The 25,584-nt window shown below is 38.9% G+C and overlaps 1 protein-coding gene across 2 annotated transcripts in view; it reads left to right on the top strand.

The window, feature by feature from the left end:
- STXBP4 (syntaxin binding protein 4) overlaps positions 1-25,584 on the top strand; it is a 127,265-nt gene that overhangs the window by 6,821 nt on the left and 94,860 nt on the right. For both annotated transcript variants that reach the window (XM_075216754.1, XM_075216753.1), the window contains exons 2-9: positions 425-486; positions 814-946; positions 9,362-9,468; positions 10,180-10,312; positions 17,057-17,132; positions 20,761-20,840; positions 21,310-21,406; positions 22,321-22,442. In XM_075216754.1, the coding sequence (XP_075072855.1) occupies positions 464-486; positions 814-946; positions 9,362-9,468; positions 10,180-10,312; positions 17,057-17,132; positions 20,761-20,840; positions 21,310-21,406; positions 22,321-22,442 (771 nt within the window). In that variant the 5' untranslated portion in view covers positions 425-463. The remainder of the gene's footprint in view (positions 1-424; positions 487-813; positions 947-9,361; positions 9,469-10,179; positions 10,313-17,056; positions 17,133-20,760; positions 20,841-21,309; positions 21,407-22,320; positions 22,443-25,584) is intronic.

Below are 25,584 nucleotides of genomic sequence, written 5' to 3'. Positions count from 1 at the left end.
TATCGTATAAATGGAGTTTGTATGTTCTCCCCGTGTTTGCGTGGGTTTCCTCCGGGTGCTCCGGTTTCCTCCCACACTCCAAAAACATACTAGGAGGTTAATTGGCTGCTATCAAAATTGACCCTAGTCTGTCTGTGTGTGTATGTTAGGGAATTTAGACTGTAAACTCCAATGGGGCAGGGACTGATGTCAGTGAGTTCTATGTACAGCGCTGCGGAATCAGTGGTGATATATAAATAAATGATGATGATGATGAAATGTTGGAGCCTTTGCAGACAGTTGTCAAGGGGAACTGCCTTGGAAGCATATGAAAACAATGGTAGTGCTGTTCTAGCAAGCTGATTGGTTAGTATATGTAGGGAAATGTTAATTTGTGGTGAAAAGTGAACTTATTTTCTTTTTTTGTGTTTGTTGTTAACAACAGGTTTTCATTGCTGCTTATGTCTAGCTGAAGAGCTTCATCATGGCAGACTCCATTAAAATAAGGTAAAAATTCTGATTATTTTTTTTTAGATTTTTGTACAATTATTTTACCTGTGACAGTGTCTTATCTGGCTTGATGCAGTTTGGGAGAGTTTTGATAGTGTAAGAAGTGACATGCTAGTAGTCTAAATAGTTAGGTTAATTAGCTTTTACCTGCTTCTGTAGTGATGCAGCATAATTTTTATGAACCAATTAAAATCTTAGATTAATCAGCTGAGTTGTCTATATGCTACAGGTAAAATGTTACTATGGGTTGGGTTGTTTTAATGGTAGTTTATTCCGCCCTGACTTGCAGTGTTTTCATAATCTGAACAATTACTTGTTTTCAAGTGAGGACTTGATCCAGACAGTCGCCATTCTCAAAGAAACCAGCCTTGGCCTGAGCCTTGTTGGAGGCATTAGCAGAACAGAAGGACCATTTATCCACATTAAGGACATTATTCCCGGGGGAGACTGCCACAAAGTGAGTGCCTATTCAGTTTTTTTTATCATATCAAAATTACACTTACTTTTATACTTAGTGCGTTGTAAAGACAGTAATACTACAAAGCTAGATGCAATTCAGAAACTGGTGGGGCCATAGACTAGTCTTCCAGAAAAGATGGCACAAAATAAGGAAAACCAAGTTGCTTTTATAGAAGTAATGTCACACAAGTGGAATAAGTACACATGAATGGTAGACCAATTCAATGTCTTCACCATACTTACCAACTTTATGATGTTCAATTCCGGGAGCCTGCGGAGGAGGTGGGCGTGACAGGGACGGGGCTACAAAATGCATGTCATTTTGGACCCGCCCCCCCATGACGTAATGACGCAAAAGCGTCATTTGACAGCGGGGGGCGGGTCCAAACGCAGCGATTCACCGGGAATCGTGGTGTTTGGGACCTAATTCTGCCCACTTCACTAGGAAGTGGGCAGAATTCTCCAGACGCGGGAGATTTCCACACTCTCTCGGGAGTCCGTGAGACTCTCGTAAACTGCGGAAGTCTCCTGGACATTGCGGGAGAGTTGGCATGTATGGTCTTCACCAAAACATATCTAAAAAGATGCAGAAATTTGTATTACTTTTTTTTTTACAACTAAACTGTAGACTAATGAAATTATTTCACTGGGAAGATGAGGCAGACCAGGGAGAGGACCAATAAATCCCAACATTTACATTTTCAGATGGGAACCATGAAATAAAAACGCATTATCCAGTGTTAGTCAGACATTTTACTGCAGCTATGATATAAAGTAAAGTTACAGACAGCAGAAGCTCCTCCCATGTCTGTAGGACAATGTCCTGATGACGTCAAAATCTGAGAATGTCGTCATTGGTTATTGTGACATTATAGGTTAAGCCTCTGTCAAGATTATTTTTCTTTTATTGGCAAGGAAAGATAGAACCTGGTGAAAGAGAAACATCAAATAAGAATCAGTGAAATGCTATTTATATATAGTTACCTACCCAGACTGAATTCCTACATCTTTCTATGGGGGTTGGAGGTAGCAGATGAATTTTCCCTCTGACATGTTATCTCAAACGATTGAACTTGCGACTGAAAGTCCGATCAGTCTGACGATTCATGTGTACACACTGACATGATTTACTTTCAGATCTGTGCTCTTCATCTGGTCCTCTAGTCTTCAGAGAATGACAGCACAATATTCATTCATTCATTCATTCATTCATTATTGTCACACTGATTAAAACCGCCTTGTTGTGATAGCTTTCCACATGCCCTAATGAATTTCGTTAGCTTCTGTGACTCTGAAGCAAAATATTCTGTCTCAGACTGAACAAATTAATTATTCTTTCTACAGCGCTCTCTACATTTATTCACAGGCACATTCATCGCTAGCATCGGCTATAAAGAACACAACTCTGTAAACTCTATGGAGATCGTGAGCATGAGTGCATACACACTTCATTATCTGTCGGTGGTTGGTCGGAAAATATTATAACAGTACGACCAACCAAATGAAGCGATGATCGGCACTTTGGGTCAACTTTAGATCATCGTGACCCTATACACACTCACACGATATCTAACCAAACGGTCATATGTCGGCTGATCGGAGGTTTTTCGTGCAATCATCGGGCAAGTGTGTACCTAGTTTAAGTTCTGAGGCAGTACATATTCTATCTTGTGGTTTACAAGGGCCAAATTCCAAACATTGCCTGCGGGCCTATTATGTCTGAAATGTGCAATCTATAATCTTCCCCATATGTAGGGGACATTATCTTAGGCTAAGTACACACTGGAGCGTTTTCGTCCCATAATCAGGTAAATCAGCCGACATATGACCGTTCGGTTGGAAGTCTGGTTAGTGTGTATAGTGACACGATGGTCGAAAGTCGTTCCAAAGTGTCGTTTGTTGGCTCATTTGGTTGGTCGTACTGTTTAATATTTTATGACCAATCACTGACCGATCATGTAGTGTGTGTGCACGCATGCTCACAATTTCTAACTTGTCTAAGGTAGTTTTGGGTCTGCAGGCCAACAAACCATCTAAAAGATCTGGACAAGATTGTAAAGGATGTGGGTTGGTGTAGAGTTCCTTCCTCCTGTGATATTTTTGCATCACCATCCAGGTGCTAGACCTCAACAGTTGGAATATCAACTTGCGATCTGGCTGGACCAAAATGCAATATGTAGCATTTAATCTCATGTTTCAAACTCCTATTGTCCTATAGATTGTAAGCTTGCGAGCACGGCCCTCATACCTCTGTCTATCTGTAATACCCAGTCTTATTTTTGTGTTTGTTCCCAATTGCCAAAGCACTAAGGAATGTGCCGACGCTATATAAATAAATGTTAACAGTATAAGAAGAAGAAAAAGTAAATACAGTGAGACAGAGAGGAGATCTTCTGAGTTTCAGGGTCAGTAAGGGTGGAGGTAATGCACAGTTCTCTATCAGACACTTGCAACATGATGTCTTGCAGGTATCACTTCTTCACACCCATCATGTTATCTCCCCAATTTCAATGACTGGGGGGAAATGGGACCAATAGAATTAGAGGGGAATAAGAAAAGCTACAGGGATGTTATGTGTAAATGTTGTGTGTCTTATTGCTGTAAGTGTAATAATCCAAGAATTTTCAATTTTCCTTTAATGTAATAATTTATTAAAAATCTGGTGTACCATACTTTCCTGCAAAAAGGGTACCTTATTGATTCACACCAGTTACTTGGGATGTTCTTTGATGGAAATATGTCAGCTCCTAGTTTTATTTATTTTAGAGCAAACAAAGCTGTTTTGATATCCAGGAAAGGAAATAAATACAGTGCATGTAGTATGCCCCCTCAACATTAGAGTTCACCTACAAAACTGTTTACCTTTCCACCACTAGAGGTCATCAATGGCTTGTATTTATATTGTATGTATTATTCTTTGTTTATGTAACTTACATGATTTCAGAAGAATGAAGTATATAAGGACAGTTTTTCCTAAATCTAAACTACAGTACACACCATTAAGCGAGTGGGAGTGCAAACGTCATTTTAAAAACCTGAAAAGGGAAGAATGCTGTAGGAGAGGATACAAAAATGACGAAAGAGCTTAAAAAAAGCTGAACAAAAAAGAGTGGGGAAGTAAAACTAAGGCAAGGGAACAGAAAGAAATAGGCCAGGTATGGTATTAAAAACCTCCCAACACCCTTTATTAATCTGAGAGGGACTCATCAACCACTGTGGAAACGGATAATATATCAAATCCATATTTTCAAACATTTTCCACAAGAATTATTAAGGATACTTTTAATTTTTCAACAATTCTACTCAAGTTATTACTGCCCATCTCAGAAACACCCATTGATTTTTAGACCTTTACTTCAATTAAATTGGAAGAGAAAAATTCCTTAGCTGGTGTTATGATGGCTATAGTAACCTATTTCTTTGGGATATATGATGCAGATTGCCTTATCGCACAAATATACGTCTGACCACGCCATATGCCGCACTTCATCTGTATTGCTAACTGCACCCTCTCATTTGTTTAACATGGGAAATGGGGCTCGTTTAAGTTCAAATGAGGCAAAATGAAATGTGTTTTATCTCTACAGTAATTAGTTAATTTACAAGTAACATGAATATAGGTAGAAATTCCTGTAACATATAGTCTTATGTTTGGAGACTGTTGCTGTCAATTGTATGCCATGACTCCATTGTAAAAGAGTGTTCCATGATGGAATGCATTACAGTGAATTATGCCTCGATATACCAAAACTCCTTTGTGACAGAAATGTACATTGAAAATAACTAAAGTGAATTGGACCAAATTCACTTTATTGACTATTGATGGAGGAGCCCAACGCACAGTAACTGTTTACATTCTTCTGACCTGGATGAGCTGTTTTATATATCTAAGGATAAATGTTCACTCAGGTATCAATCTGTGAAGCTCAATATGGATACACTAGGTGCAACATATAAAGACAGATTAGCCTTGTTATCATCATCAGCTATTTATATAGCACCACTAATTCCGCAGCGTGGTACAGAGAACTCACAGATAAGGCCATAGTCGGAAATCGAACTAATGACCCCAGTGCTGACCGCTAAGCCACTGTGCTGTCCTTATGTTATCAAATATTTTCCTATCCATTGTTGGGAAAACCAGTGTTAATAAAACTAGTTTTCTACCACAATTTAACTAAATAAAATTTATTTTGTAATACTTTGATTTAGCTTCCTCAATCCCTCCTGTAAACTAGACTCCATTACCATATCCTTTCTCTGGGCAAGGCAAGAGTTGACATAACTTTAGAAAGTCCACAGATGAAGTGGACGTCAATAAATATTTCTTCGCCTCCCAGCTGGTCACGGTCAACTGGATTATAAACACAGACCCAGACAACTTTTTGGTAATCAAGTTCCAGTTTTCAAATCTATTCTGGGAAACATTCATTGCTTAGGATTTTCCGGCCTTAGCTGTGGTTTAGATTGGGTCCTTTAATGTATTACAAGGTCTAATGCATTGGGAACGCTTGGGGGCACTTCAGTGTGACTATTGCCTGTGACAGCCATCATCAGGCTCTAGCAGGGGACTAAAAGTACGGACTGCTCACCAGATGACACTTCTATGGTACAATAGAAGACAATTCTCACTTTGGATCCAGACCCACACATCTGTGTAGAAGTAAGAATATAAATACTATCTCACATTGAGTAATAATTATTTGACCAGTTGAAAGAACAATGTAATCTTCCGAACTTGGTGATATATTAATGTATACAGTTCCGCCCAACATTTGTAACCTCTTTTTCATCCGGGTCATTGTTGCTAGCTATTACAGGTTCCGAAGAAATCTTAAGGACTCAAAAACTTGCTAAAACGTTTACTTCTATCTATGCAACATTGCCATCATCAGATTGGCTTAACTTGTCTAAATGCAGAAGATAATTTTCCTATAGAGGGAGAGGAGTGGAATAATTTCACATATTGCAGTGGTGTCTGAGATTCTTTTTGGCAAGACACACTGTGATTTAGCTTAATACTGTACACATATTTTTTTATACCCTGCAGAAGTTATGACAAATACATCCTGAAATTTCACAGGCGTAGTAAATAAAATGATATAGGTTCATTCTTTCATCTTCTATAGACAAATATCTAAAGTCACTGGTTTTGTGACAGAGGTGACTGACCTCTTCCATTGGTCCCTTCTCATACTTTTTTCACTGGCTTTGGTAATGACTTTGCCCCCATTAAATATAAAATAACTTTATTTACCCTTCTTTTATTTTATGCAAGGAAGGCTGTTGGCATTGAAACGGAAATATTGCATATATATATATATATATATATATATATATATATATATATGTATATGTATATGTATATGTGTGTGTGTGTGTGTGTAGTATCCCTCCAATAGCAAATTAGTTAAAAAATGTATATGTATTCTGGTAAGTAGAGTAGTTTCTCAGCAATTTTTCTGATCATTTTGCAGGTGAGATGTTTTAAAGTAAAATGGAGAAATATTTTACAAGGCATATGTGTATGTGTCTTCTCACATTTGCACAGCTCTGGGTTGTGTTAACAAGCTCAAATTTGCAATGGCTTAATCAGGTCAATGTAGTGATTCTGCTATGACATAACCATCAGTTATCACAATGAACTATATTCTACATGCACAGTACTAACCTAGATTCATGTTCATGAGTATATGGCTACAGTGTCCCCAATGTCCGGGATTAGGCAAAACACAGAATTACATCAATGACCTCGCATATAAAGAATTATACATTTTACTCACATTTACATTAAAACAGTAGATTGTTTTTTTTTCCCTCTGGTTTCAATAGTGTCTCCATTCAGTTGCATCACTCAAAACATTTTAGTTATTAGTGGGCAGTACTCTAAACATTTTAAATGAATTCTTTAGAATAAGTGTCTAAACCTGATATTTTTTTATGTAAATTGTGAAACCAAATTGCTTTATATAGCCTTCGCCATAATTATCAAAGTGCAATGATGTATCTTCCCCTTTATTACTAATTGCAGTTATTAACTAACTGGCTGCTGAGATTGGTTAATAGCTCAAGTGGCAAAGCAAACAAATTCAGCTTGTCACACTTAAACACATAGTGCCTCATTTAGAGCTAGGAGCAAAGCAAAAGTAAAAAAGTATTGTATGCTAAGCAGTCAATATTTACATGCATGCAAAAAAAATAAATGCATTTTCGTCCCTTATAGCGCAATACGGTTTGTCCAGGAGCAAATTTGCCAATTCGTTTTTTTTTTCTTTGCTTTTTTTCAAACTCTAAATGAGGTCCATGGTGACATCACTGGCGATTGGATATTAAGTGTGGCACTTAAACCATGGGTCTGTAGATGGCAGGTGAGAGAACAGAGTAGGATTGTGAAGGTGGATGGTGTGGAATAGTGCGAGGTAGAAAAGTAACAGGAGAGGCGGGAAATGACATATATTAGTATAAATTAAATGCAATTGATTTAATGTTGTTTTTCTGGAAGTCGGTGAATTGTAGGACTGTGATGGGCAGAAGAATGTGGTGGGTAGATGGTTAAGAGTAACAGGTGGACATATTGGGGCATATTCAATTCTTGGCGGAAATGCCAAAAATCTCGCGCTCCGCACACTATTACCATTGTTACGGTAATAGTGCGCGTAAATACCGTTATTACGGTAGTTTTCTCGCTGGATTTCAGCGTGCAGCTCCCTGAGCCGCAGAAAACGGCGAGAATTGAATATGCCCCATAGGGTGAAGGAGCATGGAGAAAAAAAAAGAAAGGTCAGAGAAAAAGAAGGAGGCAAGGAGAGAAAGAAAGCCAAAAAATTAAAAGGAAAGAAATAGGGGGAGAGTGAATGGGGTGGGTTAGGTGAGCAAAGAAAAGTAGGGACTGATCTAGTGAGTGAGTGTAGGAGAGTTTTGTCTAGATAAATGTGTATGTATGGTAGTCCGAAATCAAGGTGAGCATTGGAGTAAAATGAGGTAGTGGGACGATTGTCTCAGGAGGAGAGCCCTGGGGTGATGGATACACGTTAGCCTGGTCTAGCGCTGGCCAAACAGAGGCGCAGATTCTAACTGGTTCTCCGATCTTCACCAAGAAACACCACAAGGCGTGATAGACTTTTGCAGCCGGGAACACGCAGGTCGCGGCCCTCTGCTCAGCCACTAGATATAACATCAGAAAGCAGGTCAGTTAGCCAAGGACTGGTACCCTGGAGGTAGCAAGGTACAAAATCAAAATGCAGACGGGAAGTCCAATAACAAGGCGGGATCTGGGGCGTAGGCAGTAGTGCAGTACAAAATCAGGATCCGAGAGAGACTGGTCAAAACAAGCAAGGAGTGGTACACGAGGGGTTAACAGGCAGAGAGACAAGCCAAGGGAGAAGCACAGGTAAGCTCAGCTTCTGCAGAAAACAGGGAGTCAGACCGGCAGGAAGACCTATTGCTCTGACACTGCTTCAGTGTCAGACTGAGGTTTATATACTCTGCAGATTTGAATGTGCCACCTCTCAGCTATGATCATGTGACTGCCTGAATTAGAAAGTGCTGACCTCTACACAGAGACAGAGGAAATCAGCAGCACAGCAGTGTGGAGCAGGTAAGTTTTGTGACCGGTAGATGTAGGATATGATGGTGGGTGTAAAGGCGGACAGATTGTCTAGGTGAATCTATATTATTTAAGAATATTACAGAACAAGTGGACAGTAAAAAATTAATCATTATGTGAATGAAATAAAGAGATTTATGGTGTACAGATGTATTTGGGGGGGGGGGGGGTTAGGATGTAAGATTATAGGGTGTCAATACTTATAGATAGATAGTCATGATATAAGTAGACTAATACAAAAGTGGAGGAATTAAGGATTATAGTAAAAACTATCTTTACTAATTTGAATGATGATACAAACTAATATATAAATCGGGTGATTGACAACCGATAAAATATATATCTAAGAACGGAAGGGTTGGGTGAAGTGAGTTGGATAGAAAGAAAATATAGATATGAACAAAGTAAAATTATTACATGAAGAAGTACTAAGATGCATAGATGAGAACGTAAGTGAAATATAAATGTCCCATAAAGATATAAATGATAAATAAGAATGCAAACTAATAGGAACCAAAATGTAGTAAAGCATTCTGAATGATAAAGCAGTTTGCTGATTTGTTGCATGTCAATTATATCTATCATCTCAGTTAGTTGGCAAGTGCCAACATATAGGTGCAGCCTTTATCCCAGCAACTCCTACTGGGAAGCAAGATATATTTGATTGTATTTTTTTTTTTATTTTACATTGGGAGGTGTATATAATATATGGCTAGTGTGGCGTTGGTTTTCTGAGTTACTAGCTACAATTAATTAGGAAATGGTTTTCAAAGCTTTCTAGTCGATAATTTTCTCCTCTTTAATTAGGATGGACGATTAAGACCTGGAGACCAGCTTGTATCTGTAAATAAGGAATCATTGATTGGCATGTCATGTGAAGAAGCAAAAAGCATATTAAATAGAGCAAAATTAAGGTATTCTTTTTTTTTTGTTTTTGTTTTTTAGACGTTTGTTAGTGTTTTTACTTAGAAAAATTTATCAGTGAATTTTGCCAAAGACTAGTAAAAAACTATTGCATTTTCCTGATCTATATGTACTCAAAAAAACAGTCTGTTCCTACTTTTATAACGTGAAAGCATTCAAACCTCAGTATTTATTTTTTTCTTTATTTGTATTAGGTGAAAAAAGTTTTGTGCATTTTTTCCCTGTATCTTTCTGTGTGCGACACTGTGCATTTGGGTACACACAGCTCATAATCTCTTTGTGTTCCTTCTTCTCCCACTGTCTTGCCTCTCCCCATTACATTACCCTACTCCCTACTACCCTACTCCCTGCTAAACTGAGGTCTAATAATAATAAAATTAAGTAATTCTACCTGCAGTAGAGGAGGAAAGTGGTGCAGATGGAGGTGATACCCAAATGGAGGTACTGTAATTGTGCGGCATAACTGTTGCCTCCGAATGTGCAGAAAAATCCTGTTTATATTGTATATAATTTATTTACAAGTCCATTAGATATATTTTTTGATACTGTGTCAGAGTGGGTATTCTTAAGTGTTAAGTCTGGCGAATTGACATCTTATGCCTTATTATGTATTTATATTTGTTTAAAATCTCTCTTAAGCCTGCACCTTCAGAAAATGATGAAGGTATCTGACATTGTGAATTGTCTTTTATACGTTATAGGAAATGTTCCTATTGGGAGATCTCATTCATCAGACCAGGAGAAGCACATCTGGACTCCAAGAATGCTCTGAAGAGAATGGACTTCATGCCAAAGATATCTTCTACACCAGATTCTACTAAAACCAGTGTACCAGTATGTATGGCCATCTGATTACTAAAGGGCAGCTAAACCTAATATACAAGATGATCATGTATGAAAATGTATTCTGTAACTAGAGATGTAAGGAGGAAGCGGATGCAGGAACCCTTGACGCCTTGACACATAAGTCAACACACGCATGTTGCAAAATCATGTTGGGGGAAAAAAGAAGTTGGACAGCGGAGGTATAGCATAAAAAGAAGGAAAAATACATATTTTTAATGGTGTCTGTGCAGTGAGGCTGCTGATTTGATTGTACATGTAATTGTCAATGTTTTGTTTTTTTCCTGCACAGTGGCCACTGCTGTGTTTACATATAGTATTGAACAAAGTATCTATAGCTTAGGTTGGCATTGCATGGTTGGTGCAAAAGAAGGGACGTAATTACAGAACTCCACTTGGTAGATCCAACACTAAGCTGAGTTGTATCAGAGCCATCCTAATGCACACTGTAGAGGGTTGATTTCCTGTAAAGAGAAATCCTGCTGTCTCCTCCCAATATAAGCATTTTTTTTACTGAGCATTTCATTGTAGCAAGTAACAGACTACCAGCATTTTTACTGACCCTCTGTCATGCTCAGCCAGCAGTTGGCTTAATCTGAAAAGTGAAAATAGCAGTGTATTTTGCATTTTGCATATATATATATATATATATATATATATATATATATATATATATATATATATATATATATATACACATATATATGTGCGTGTGTGTGTATATATCAGCAGCAGCGCTGTACAGAGAACTCGTTCACATCAGCTGCCCCATTGGAGCTTACTGTCTAAACTCCCTAATATGCACACACAGACAACAGGGTTAGAGAGAGACTAGGGTCAAGTTTGATGGCAGCTAATTTGGAGTGTGGGAGGAAAGTGGAGCACCCAGAGGAAACCCACGCAAAAACGGGGAGAACATACAAACTCCACACAGATAAGGCCATGGTCTGGAATTGAACTCATGACCCCAGCGCTGTGAGGCAGAAGTGCTAACCGCTTAGCCACCGTGCTGCCACAATATATATATATATATATATATATATATATATATATATATATATATATATATATATATATATATATATGTGTATATATATATATATATATATATATATTATACACAAATAAAGGATATATCTGGCGCTGATCACCACAGCGTAGCTAACTTACAATATTAAGATAGAAAATGTATAAATATACAATATATGACACTTGAGTCCCGTATCCACAGTATATAAAAAATCACTTGACTCTAGTGAGAGTGGCAGCCTCGATAGCCTGAAGCCAGATGGTTAGTCCGGACGGAATGGATTACTGCAACAGAAAAACAAGCAGGGCGGCTCTCAGCGATATATCATGTATACAACGTGGAATAGAGCAATACCATGCGTACCGTGAGGTAAACAATGATGTGTCTTGTAGGAGATAGTGGAGTAGTCTTTGCTGCACTTGTAGTCCTCCAGATCTCCACCGATCAGTACCAAAATGTAGAAAAAACAACCATAGTATAACTCTGTATTATTATAGTAAGGGCAATATATATATATATATATATATATATGTGTATGTGTGTATATTTGTGTGTGTATAGATATAGAGATATATATATATGCACACACATATACATATATATATATATATATATATATATATATATATATATATATATATATATATTGTGGCAGCACGGTGGCTAAGCGGTTAGCACTTTTATCTATATATATATATATATATATATATCTTGTGAAGATACCGGGTATATATGGCCCAATGCTACCCACTTCACTCTGCCTTCCTATGCCAGGGAAGTCTACCCAGCACCTTCTAGGATTCGTATGGTCACTCAGGTAAAATGCAGTTATAAAAATACAACAGTAAATTTATTGTCATACAAACAACACTAGAATATTATGTACACACAGTAAATAAATGCCAGGCAGATTTACCACATTATCTGTCCCTTACCCCAATAACTTAAGGAGACATAGTCACCTGCTGTCCAGACTTCATTACCCATGGATCCCTCTCAGCTGCATATATAGACTCTAATTAGAAAACGACAATTCAAAACTAGATCTTGCACCTTCATGAATGAAATCCCAGAATGAACACCCTTCCCCCCTGGAGTCGCTCCTTATATCTCAGGTCTAATTTCCACAGTCTTTCTCCTCCCTATGCAACCCCCTGGGTCTATTCTTCTAAACCATTGGTCAGTGCTGGACTAGGGGGGGTTGGACAGGGCAGTGAAGATGAGCTGTCCTTCCAGAGAACCCCCACTGTTAGAAGGCCTGTCTGTACTAGCCTGGTGTGAACAATGGACACTAATTAGTTTTCCTACTCCAGCACGTGGCAACCTGATCCCTGCCCATAATCCCCCTGGCTTCACTTTAAAGACAATGAATAGCAACCTTACTGCAAATCATCAATATACAATACACAATATACATATGTACACTGAACTACAATGTCCCCTTAGCCACATGTAATTGGACAATGCAGTTGTAGTCTGGTGAGTTTGGGAACAAAAGCATGGGCTATAAAAAGTACATGCGATAATCCACATTATGTGAGAAATGAGAAACTAAATGCTCACAGGGTTATCACACTCATTTTGTCACATATACCTCGCCTACTTTTTTAGCCCTTGTTCTCCAGTGGCTCCCTAGCCCCAAGTAAACCTTTCTTCCAAGTCCAAAGTCTCTGGCCTGCTGTGGTTTCTCCTGGGTCTGATGGCAAGGTAGACAGCAGTACACAGTTCCTCAATCTCCCACCAGGATCCCATGGCTGCAGGCATATCGTCCCACCCTGCTGGAGTGGGGGTCTATGCTGCCCTGTGTCATAAGATGAGACAACAATAAAACTGGGCCACTCCTGTGCACACATCCATGGTAGGAGAGTTGTAGTCAAACATCCCTTGTCGACCCTTAATTGCTGAACTGCAAATAGTCCCTTGGCCTGTTCTCTGTTTCTGGAGGCCATGCTCCCCTCCCCCACATATTCGAGGGAAAACTGCCAAGTGGCAGGCAAACTTTTTGGCTCCTTGTCCGTTTGTTTCTGGCAAAGATCCAATCCCCCCTCCCCCAAACACTCAAGGGACAACTGCTCAGTGGCAGGCAAACATGGTGGCTCCATTAATTCTTTGCTTATGGGAATCCTCTGTCCCCCTCCCAAACCACATGTGGGTGCCCCTGTAAGTATGTTTGTGTGCATCTCCCCTCCCCTGCTACCACATCCAACTGTTGCACTACTTCCCTCGCCTCTGGCGCATCGGGGTAGTGTGAATCCTCATTGGACACAGACTTGTCCTCCTGGCAGCAAAACAAAGTGGATGGTCCAGTGCAGGCCTCTGGTATTGGGTCCTGGATTCCCAGATTTGGAGCTGGAGTGCGATGCTTCAAAGCTTGTGGGGCTGGTGAATCTTGCTGTGCTGGTGCCCTCTCAGACACCCACTCAATTAACATCTCCTCATCTGCCAATTCTGCATAGGGGAAGGCATAAGTGTAGTTTTCCCAGGGCCCCATGGTAGTGGCCTCTGACATGACAATTCCTTTATCCTCTCCCATTAATTCTGTCCTACAGTCTGTAATTATGATTTCTACTGAGATCATATGTTGAGCAAGTTTATGATTCTCTTATGCCACAATTGGGTACAGCTGTAAATCACTTGCCCCGGAGAGCACACATGCGGTATCCTGCGTTACTTCATTAACCAAAACATTTTCAGGCACAACAGGGGTGGATAACTGGTCTTTTCTGTAATTCTGTTCTAACTCAGACACAGTCTCAGGTTCCAATAACACTGGCAAATTATCAGAAGATGCTACTACATGGTACTTACTTGGTAGCTCTTTTCCATCCAAGTCACCAAATGGGAGGATTTCTCCTAATCCTTTCTGAGTAGTCAGAGGTACAACATCCTCACCAAGCAGTTCTTCTCCAGTCTCCCCCAAGATAGTAGCTTGGGCAACTGTGTATAATCCACTGGGATGGACCTCCCCCTGATTAACAGACTGAACAGCCATTTTTTTCTAGAGTGTGACAAAAGATATTGCAATTGGCATTTTTCAGTATTCACTCGATAACACTGATCTTGCCACATTTCAGTGTCCGTAAGTCCTTGTCGCCATACCTCATCCTCTGCTTCTTCAAAACTCTGTTGCAGACATTGCATTTGTTCCCAGAGAGGTATGTGGGGACCCAATGTGAGCATCCATTTCCTATAGACACTGAAGGCATTGATGGGATTCTCCCGATCTTTTAAAAGACGTTTGAGGATATCCCTGTGCGTGCAGTACAGGTAAGGTACACCCCGGATCTGGCATTCCACTATCAGCTCCTCCATACTCATTGTCTCTAGTGGATCTGTAGAATCTGCTAATGTGACAGATTCTATTAGTACATTTGCAGGGGATTCATCAGGCATGTCCCTCTGCTGTAACAGTCCATTTACGTCTTGTTTGTACTGCTGATTATTGTTGTATCTGGATTCTCCCTTGGCCAGATTCTGCATAGTACAAATAACTTCATGTGTAAAATCATCCCATTCTGGTTCATCCCGAAAATTACAGGCACTTGCCTCCTCTTTCAACATTAGGAACACATCCAAGAGGTTCTCCAATTTCTCCTGTAGACTGGCTCCTTCCCACATAATAATCTTTGGGCACTCCTCATCCCAATAATCCAAAATGTGCAGCATTGTGGTGGGTTGGTGCAACACATCCATATCCCCATCCTGCAGACACTGCCAAAGTCCTTCATCCCAGTACACCTTTCTCCTGGGTGTACTGGACTGCTTCATCCCTTCCTTTGGGAACTTTTTCAACACTGGGCTGTGATCTCCTCTCTTGTTCCTAGAGCTCACAGCCATTTTACTTCCAGGGTTCACCTCACTGTGATTTCCCCTCTTTGAGACACGGTTCCATCTTCCGCTCTCCTCTAGCGGGGTGCGCTTCCCCTTATCAAATCGTCACTTAGACGGCATTTTCCCTCGCCTAAAGCCCACAATGCTTTTCGTGACACTTTCTGCCTTAAAGCCTTTAGGAGTAAGTTCAGGATAATGTGGTAACTGGTTTCTAGTGCTAACTGCTTTGCAGAGCCCTGGAATGTATCACAATACAGTTCCTCTGCAGCTCTACCCAGAGAGGACCTGGGACTGAGTGACCCCACTGCCTGTCACCAAAAATGTGAAGATACTGGGTATATCTGGCCCAATGCTACCCACTTCACTCTGGCTGGCCACCCACGGGTGCCTTACTATGCCAGGGAAGTCTGCCCAGCACCTTCTAGGATTCGTATGGTCACTCAGGCAAAATGCAGTTATAAAAATACAACAGTATATTTATTGTCATACAAATAACACTAGAATATTAGGTACACACAGTAAATAAATGCCAGGCAGATTTACCACATTATCTGTCCCTTACCTCAATAACTTAAGGAGATATAGTCACCTGCTGTCCAGACTTCATGACCCATGTATCCCTCTCAGCTGCATATATAGACTCTAATTAGAAAACGACAATTCAAAACTAGATCTTGCACCTTCATGAATGAAATCCCAGAATGAATACCCTTCCCCCCTGGAGTCGCTCCTTAGATCTCGGGTCTAATTTCCACAGTCTTTCTCCTCCCTATGCAACCCCCTGGGTCTATTCTTCTAAACCATTGGTCAGTGCTGGACTAGGGGGGGTTGGAGAGGGCAGTGAAGATGAGCTGTCCTTCCAGAGAACCTCCCCTGTTAGAAGGCCTGTCTGTACTAGCCTGGTGTGAACAATGGACACTAATTAGTTTTCCTACTCCAGCACATGGCAACCTGATCCCTGCCCATAATCCCCCTGGCTTCACTTTAAAGACAATGAATAGCAACCTTACTGCAAATCATCAATATACAATACACAATATACATATGTACACTGAACTACAATGTCCCCTTAGCCACATGTAATTGAACAATGCAGTTATATTCTGGTGAGCTTGGGAACAAAAGCACGGGCTATAAAAAGTACATGCGATAATCCACATTATGTGAGAAATGTGAAACTAAATGCTCACAAAGTTATCACACTCATTTTGTCACATATGTAGATATAGATTGATAGATAGAGATATATATATATATATATATATATATATATATATATATATATATATATATATATATATAATGGAGAGAGAGATATTTATATAGAGATAGATAGATGGATATATATATATATAATATATTTGATGTGGGTGCGTTCTCTGTACAGTGTTGCGGGATTTGTGGCGCTATATAAATAGATGATGATGATGAAATATATATGTATTTTGTAGATCTGCTGTACTGGGTAAAGGTGCTGTCAATCAAACATCTGCTCACATATTCTATGCTGTACTAGAATGACAACTAGAATATGATTCTGTTACTAGAATGACAACTAGAATATGATTCTGTTGCTACATTTTTTTTTAATTATCACTTACATTATGATCCTTAGTTAATCTGCTGTTGTCTGCAGGTGTCACTGTTGATGTTACTGTCCTTGAAGGGCTTTAGCCCGAGACTAAAATATATCAGCATCAGAATATTTACCCACACTTTATTACTATGCAAACAAACATTTTCTATCTAAAGAAATTGCCAGGTTTATTTAATTTTGTACATCATACTGAAGACAGAATTGTGATGAAAGGACATCTGTTAATAACTTTAGAATTCAAAAAATAAATCCTGCCACACTCTATTTGTTTTCACAGAGCCAAAGTGGGTACATTAAGGAGCAGCACTTAACCTCCCCTCCAGACAGGAGTATCTCGGACATGTCCATGTCAGGTAAACTTCTCATGAATTTCACACTTTAATTTCGCTTCCATCTTTTTAAAAAAACATACAACATAATGCAGGCTTTATGGAACGCACAAAAGATGCAGGCTTTGCTTTAGAAAAAGTGGATAAAAGGCGACTGAATTGAAAGTATATGAATTCCTAAAATAAGTCCTCTTGCCGACCTCTTTCAGCCGAGAGGTCTGAAATAACCAAGAAGAGGCATTGAGCATTCTCCAAGTAGCTGTAGTAATCAATAGAACTAACAGAAGCCACTTAATGAACAGATGTCTGTAAAATCAAGCAAGATTACGTTACCATGGTGGCAGCATGCTTTCAATTTAATGTCATGTTGAAAGTAGATTGCCTTTCCTTTCCTTTGCCACATTAATGTAGTGGAAGGAAGAACAGTATGAGGATTAGGGCAGTAACAGTTGAAAGGGATGGGAAGTCTGATATGTGTAGTTTTCATTATTTCTATTAGACTGCTGTGAACAAAAAGTTTGAAATTTGTCAGAAACTCAACCATGTGCACCAACTATTATGACACTAGTAGGTCTAGGAATTTCAATATATTCATGAATGCATCAAAATAGTGTTTATAGAGCCTTCGTATCTCTAAGGTAAGACTTAAGGGTTATGAGCCACTTTGCTTAGAAGCAAACTGGAAACAAATGCCGAGTCCCCCAAGATTCAACTCAACCAAATTCTGCAAAACAGCAATTAAGAACGTCATTCCCGCAAATCTGGTCTCAAAGCTTATTTGGAAGCAGAAAGGCAGTAGGCTACAACGTACAAGCCCAGAGACCTCTGCTTTTCCTAGAAGGCACTTCACTTACATGCATAATGTTGACTTTGACAAAATGACTGCCACTCTGGGGAAATAGACATCCTCCTGTGCTCTGCTTTAATTGCAATTTTGGAACACTCACTGCTTGTCTTCTGCTGCAAAGTGACAAGTGTAAAGTTTCAATATATGCGTTTGTCAATGTTTACAGCCTCATTTAGAAATCAAATCTATACAAGATCTCAGAGTCTATATAACGTGCAAACAGACTGTGTCCCCATTTATGGGTCTCAACACTGTAGAGTACAAGTTTTCTGTTCAGCACATGAAGCACTGTAGAAACATACCTGTTGAAGTGAGACATGTGAAGCTCTTCACTCTGCCGTTGTTAGTCACTCCCCTGTACTGTAATTATTATTATAATTAGCCTCCACTAGATTATTAAGTCCATGTATCCCACATACTTTAAAATGTTTGATGTTTCTCCTTTTATCCTGCTCTGTCATTTCAACCAATTCTGTCAGTTGTTCCGTTTAGCGATGTGCCTATCCTTTCCATCCTTCTCTCTCCATCTGTTATTATTGATCCAATTATTTCTAAAAGTGTTTCTTATTGAAGTATCGTAATGCCTAATTATTTAAAGTTAATTTCATAGACACATTGATGCTCTTAAGTCTTTGTTTTGTATTACTATTATCTTTGGTTTGTAAGGTGTCCTAATACTCTGCAGTACTTGACAATGAGGAAAACCGCTTACATGAAACAGGGACATACAATTTAGCTAAAAGCTGCAGATGTATGAATCAAAGTGTTGAGAGGGCCCTGCTTTTGAGACGGCTTATAGTCTAGCGGGAAAATGGCACAGCTGTGACACGTGTGGTTCAGAGTGGAGATTTGGACAGTAGTGATGGTGTACTAGTGTAAGTAGTATAGAGGGAGTAATCTTGGCACCAATAAAGTGGTGGATTTTCAGAGAAAGTTACCAGTGGGGAGAGACTGGTTGAAGAGGTGAGATAGAGGCGTGCATGTAGTGTGTAGGGGGGGGGAGAGGGAATGGAGAAGTTGAGAGAGAATGGGATCAAGTGGGCATTTTTATAGATTGAGAGGATGAGATAATAGGGGAAACTTTGTCCCAGTTGGGATGACTAAAAGTAGGGTGGATTGGGCAGTGTGGGGTTTGGCATGTGGAGATATCTTTTCAAATAGATCTTTTGAAGTAGGTGGAAAGTGAGTGGGGACATCTTCCAGGACAGAAAAGCAAGTTGAAGGTAGTATCAGGGGATAGAAGTCTAAATGCATATTAGAGAAGTGAAGCGGGTAAATTATGAAAGTTAAAGGACAGTGTAGTAAGGATATATTTATAGTGAAGGAAGTCAGCAGGACTTTTTGAATTGCCATGGTTGAGGTTGAGATAGTCCGATACTGAATGTGGTGGCTGGAGCTACATTATATAAGGCTGAAGACTGTATCTTGTTATAGAAAGAGGCAGCCAAACCAGGGGAGGACAGAGTACGAATAGTAGAGTGGAGTATTTTTAGGTTTTAGTGTACATGAGAAGAGGAACAGGTCAATAACATTTAGATGTAGCTGTGTGCATATGGATTTGGGTGAGGGGGACATGAGGTAAAGTGAGGCTGAAGCAAAGGAGGTAGTGGTTGGAAAGTTGCAAAACCATGTTAGACAAACAGGTGAAGGGAGTGTCCATCACAGTGGTGGTAGATGAAGTCCACTGGGAGAGAGCAAAGGAAGAAATAGCAAGGAGGTCCAGGTAAGCTCGGAAACTTGGAGCTGGATGCCAGACACGTGAGATCATCAGCCACAGGTGATTTAGATCCATACTCAACGATGATGATTTTGCCTTCTGCAGATCCTGTCTGCAAGAGGTTAAGCAGCATCTACGGAGACGATGCTGCAATGTAGCCAGAGGCAGAATGTGACAAGGAGAAGGAGGGTTCCAGGAATTTGGCATCTGTATAAGTAGGATCCTTACTCCACCACCTTGTCTGTCTGGGTCTGGGATTGTGGCTGAGCTAGAATCTTTCATATAGGAGAGTTAAGGGATATGTATGGTAAGAGGAGGTAAGCCAGATTTATGTAATGACAAAGGGGTTGATAGATTTAGAAATGAATAGATCATGGATGGATGCAAGTTCGCTGCAAACAGATCTTGCATTCCAGGTGCACAGGAAAAGGACAGAGTGTGTTTGAGAGATTGTAAGTACAAGGTGGATGTGAAGTTTTGGGGTGAATGAGAAGAGTGAGCAGATAGTGAGGATAGCTCTGGGCTCGGGGTTGGGTGAGATGTTGACAGCAGCCATGTGAAGGAGCAGGGTGAGACAAGAAGGAGGATGTTTTGTGGGTGTGAAGTTTCTTTCTGCTTGTGTAGTTCAGTGAGTGAGGTGGAGGATGTGAAGACACCTTTGCTGCCCCGCATGTGGTGGGAGGTAGGGCATAATTGTGAGATAATGTACAGGTAACTGCTGTCCACATGTCACCTAACGCTGTGAATTACTAAGACTATTCATCTTTTACTGCCTTACTTTACAAAATGTTATACATACAGAGGAATTGTAATAACGTATATGTGTGTGTGTGTGTGTGTGTGTGTGTGTATGTGTGTATATATATATATATATATAATATATATATATATATATATATATATATATATATACATTTATATGCTCTATTTCTGTAACCTTCACAAGCCTTCTCCATTGTAAAACAATTGATTGACTCATCCAATCAGATGATTAATTGACTTGTTGAAGAGAGCAGAAAACGTCAGGCTGCATTGAATTGCCATTAACCTCCATAATTAACACACACCCTGGTGTCTCTTATTTACAGTTCCTAATCAGGGACACAGCCGAGAAAGTCTGATTTCTCTCAATCCTGATGTCCGACTGAAAGTAGAAAAACTGGAAATGGTAAGCGTTAGCTATTAACCTGCTCAGCTCCTTATTGTTACAGCTTAAAACGTGCTATATCCTGAAATATGCACAATAGTTTTCGGATAGATTTGGTACAATGCCATAGGGACCCAATAAAGTAATGCAGTTCCATTAACATTTTAAAGGGGATAGGCAGAGAAGTAAGAATGTTTGAAGAAAAACTTTAACAGAGAAAAAGAGACAACATTTCACTCCCAATTAGATCTGAGACTTCTTTATTATAGTACATTTATAATGTTATAAAATGTTTTGTATTTAGTAAAAGTTTTTTTCTGGGCTACGTGCCTATGAAATGTACATTAACAGTTATGAAAAAACAAATTTGAAACATTATGCTTCCCTGAAATGCTCTTTATGTTCACAACAGTAATTTTTATAGCTTTTGGCTGTATTTTTTTTCTCTGCATTTTTATGTGTCATAATTTGCGCATTGTGTATCATACAGGCACTGAGCTATCTAGGTATTAACCCAACAGAGGAGCAGAAACAGCTGATGAGAACCAATATACAAATGGATGTCAATGGAACTGTGTCGTTTGGAGGTAATTATGTACATATGTTATATAGTATATTAAGGTTGTTTGAAGTCATCTTGAAGTTTTGTGTCCTAAATAACCTCACTCAAACATTGTTAAGAGTTACGAAGATCTTAAAGTTACTCCCTAGAGCAATATGAAGTTGTTTAAATCATTATATTTATAGGTGAATATCAGATGGTTCTTATTTTTGGGCCTTTTTGCCAGATAATGCTCTTTTTCCAGGTATAGATAATATTCTACTGAAATCTTACTTATTTTAAAGGGGTGATATCATGCTGGGCCAGTGCTTAGACATAGGTATGCCCTACTGGGAGAGGCAGGTAGAATACTTAGGTAAGTCCTATTATAAATGCTATGCTGTTTGGCCTTTAATTGCAGCACCAGCAGGTTAAATCACATGTAAAGCTACTATTGAAATGTAATAGATAGCAAAGTATTACTGATCTGAATAATGTACATGCGATAACTGTTGTGCTTACACTTATCTAAATATGTCCAACATGTTATCTTTCATTCCTCTTCCATGTTAGGATGGAGGTATTTCTCTTTCATTGCTAAAATACACTGTGTGGATTGGTTGAAACATAAGCAGGGGCGGGGTTTGAGATGTCACAGTAGCTTACATGATTGCATTCTTAGCTTTTTGACCTATATGAGGTCATAGAAGGACACTACATGTGTTGTAGGAGCTGTCTGTAATGCAGTGGGGAAGGTAATACTTTACTTTTGCAACAGAGTTTAAGTGAAATGTCAGCTTAAAATTGAAAATATATTTTGCCTCCATGATATTTCATTTGAAAATTTTAAATTCAGTGGTGATTTTAAATATAAATTCAACTTGTATTTTGGGTTTATTAGCCATTTAAATAAACATTTTCAAACGCTATATAATAATTTAGTTTATCTCTGTGACCTAGACTTTGTTAGGGTGGCCAAAAAGATCTTCAAGCTGCAGTTAGAAGATAGAGACCTTGGACAGGACCTCATGATGTTAAGAGAACATCAATTTACACATTTATTTGACAGTGTCACGAGTCAGGTAAGATGTTTCTACTCCATTATAGTGTTAACGGATAAGCTAATTGTCTGCTATTACTTTGTGTTGACTTACTAAATACAATCCTGACATTCATAATTTTTACTCATACTGCTTCCAGACATGTGTATACATCTGTTTCTTTAAAAATATATATTGGCTTTAATGCTTGCAGTGATTGTAAAGCTAGTGATAGTTATAAAGTGATAAATGTGTAACATGCTGGATATGTATCAGCTATGAAATTGTTTAATACGGTAACAGGTTATATTATAAGAAGAGTAAATGTGTTAAATGTGTTATATATTCAGTGCTAACACCATAAGTGAAGTTACACATACAGTTGTGACCAAAATTAAAGGCACCCTTGCACTTTTTGAAATAACTAAAAATTGAATCTAAAATAAAATTAACAACAGTGTTTGGGTTCCACAATTCTGTCTATTACAGTACCTTTTGTTTTGTATTCTGAATTTAATACTTTATTCCTATTACTTTAATCCTTTTAAATCAGATAATGAAAAGAAATGGCACTGCCAAACTTATTGACACCCCAGACTTATTATTTGCTAGCACAGCCTTTGGTCTAAATAACTGCAATTAACCACTTCCTATAGCCTTGGATTACCTTTCTGCACCTATCTACTGGCAGTTTGGTCCTCTCTTCCTGTGCAAACTGCTCCAGTTCTCCTAGGTTTGAAGGTGCCTTCACCGAACTGCTGTTTTCAGATCTCTCCATAGGTTTTCTATGGACCCATTGCTGGCCTCTTCGGAACAATCCATAATGTTGTCTTGAACCATTTCGGGATTCTTTTTCAAAGTGTTTTGGGGCTTATTGTCCTGTTGGAAGACCCATGACCTTCAATGGAGATCCAGCTTCCTGACACTGGGTTCAACATTACACTTCAAAATTGCCTTTAATCTGGAGATTTCCTGATACCATGCATAAGTTCAAAGCACCCAGTGCCACAGTAACCCTAACACATCACTGAACCTCTTCCATGTTTAACTACATGGAAGTTATTCTTTTCTTTGAAGGCTTCATTTTGCCTTCTGCGAATATTGGGATGATGTACTTTACCCAAAAAGCTCGAAGTTAGTCTCATTTGCCACATGAAATTCTCACAGTGGGGGCACTCGTGGGCCTCCTATCATATAGCCAACTTTCATTTAGTAGGTGGCGGATAGTGCAAGTTGAAACTGTTGTACCTTATGTCTGAAGGTCCGCTTGAATCTGTTTGTCGGTTAATCAAGGTGCTTTCTCCACCATTAGAACAAGAGTGACCTGCAGTCCTTTTTTAATACAAGCTTGTTTAGTGAGTGAATTTTATATTTCAGGCACCGGCTACTCACCGCAGGTGAGTTCAGTTTCAAAGTGAAGGCGAATCACCTGCTCAAAATCGAATTATGTCTAAATACTTCTAAAAGGAGCCAATCGTTTTTTCCAGCCCATTTAAGGATTCCTACGTGGAATAAGTTACGACTTAGTAAATGTTTCTGCCCTTTGTTTTATTTCACTGAAAGAAAACAAATACATATACGGATACAAAATACCAAAATGATGCAATAATAGAAAAAACTGCAAGGGTGCCAATATTTTTGGCTACAATTGTATATCAGTGTGTGGTTCAAGACATGCTACTATCTAGGCATGGAAATACCACAGACCAATTATGTTTGGTGTGTATGGGATTGTTGTAATTTGTGATATTTTGTTTGATACAGGTATGTATATGTTATTTTTTTGACAGGAAGGATTTATGTACCTCCTCTGTCAGGCTAAATTTGCAACTAGCACACTGGGGGTTCTGTTTTGGCTCCTCTGGATCGCCACAATTAGTATTTATAAGGTTGAACTTGATGAACTGGTATTTTTTTTGTTTTTTGTTTTTTTTCTCCTTCAACTTTCTATGTAATTATTTAACTGTATAACGGTGAGCACTTAAAACTTGAGCTATCAATTATGGTGGTTGAAGGCACAACAACAGGGGAACATTTCCAGTAATACTTGCAGGGTGTATTGTCCAGCCCTGATATAATGTGATTTTGAATAGCTATATTATGGAAATTGAGATATGTCCAGATTGAGCAATGTTTGTGAAATACTAACTTTTCTTCAGTGGAAAGTTTGACTTTTTTTGTTTTTAATAAAATGTGTTTCTTACTAACTTAGAGCAAAATAAGCAAGTGTTTCTGCTGGCGATTTACACTGCACGATTGCAGCCATTATCGGGCAGGTGACCCAGTATTGCATAATATAGGGCATAAAATCAATCTTGATGATCGTGTCACAATCGAATATGTTCATAAATGAGCGCAGAACTTGACCGCAGCTACCTGCAGTGCAGATTTCACACATGTTCCCGTTTATATTTGAAGGGCAGTAAAGGGAAGGAAATGCGGACTTACCTTGTTTTGGTAATACAGGTAATGTTCCTCAAACTAAGGGTCAGTTTTGTTTTTTATATATATATATATATATATATATATATATATATATATATATATATATATATATATATATATATATATATATACTGTTTCTTGAAGGTGGTATAGGCACTTTGAATAAGTATCAACAATAAGAAATTGAAACAAAGGGAATTGACAATGCTAATTGTATAAAATATAATCTAAAGTTTATCTCTACGACAGGCTGATATAAATAGCAAAGGGAAAGAGAGATGATGCCTGTTATTTTAGATATAGAGAGTCTATAGAAAGGGAGGGAGTGGGGTGGACAAGGAAGAAAAAAGAGGGGGCGGTAGCCCAGGTGGGTGACGTTGAGTAGCATAAGATGGCAGCACTACATAGATTTCGCAAGGCGGCAACTAGAGAAGAAGTACGGCCAGTCCTATAGATTGAGCAGAGGTTGATTTTGGAAGGAGGTCCAGGGGGCCCAGAGCTTGTGGAAATACAAAGGGGAGTTCCTCAGTATGCTAGTAATGTATTCCATTTGGTAAACATGCTAAATGCGGGAACAGATCAAAGCTAATGTAGGGAGGTTAGGATTTTTTCAGAATGCCGCAATCTGACATGTGGCCACGCTAGCAATATGTCTATTTAATTTTTGAGAGTATTTAGTGGTATTTGGTTCTAGCAAGGGAGGTAGAATAAAAAGGATTGATAATGCCTGTGTTGGTGG

Source organism: Mixophyes fleayi, chromosome 6, assembly GCF_038048845.1.
Source record: "Mixophyes fleayi isolate aMixFle1 chromosome 6, aMixFle1.hap1, whole genome shotgun sequence".
NCBI lineage: Eukaryota > Metazoa > Chordata > Amphibia > Anura > Limnodynastidae > Mixophyes > Mixophyes fleayi.
The sequence above is the reverse complement of the archived record's forward strand: the minus strand, read 5'-3'. Positions and strand labels throughout refer to the sequence as shown.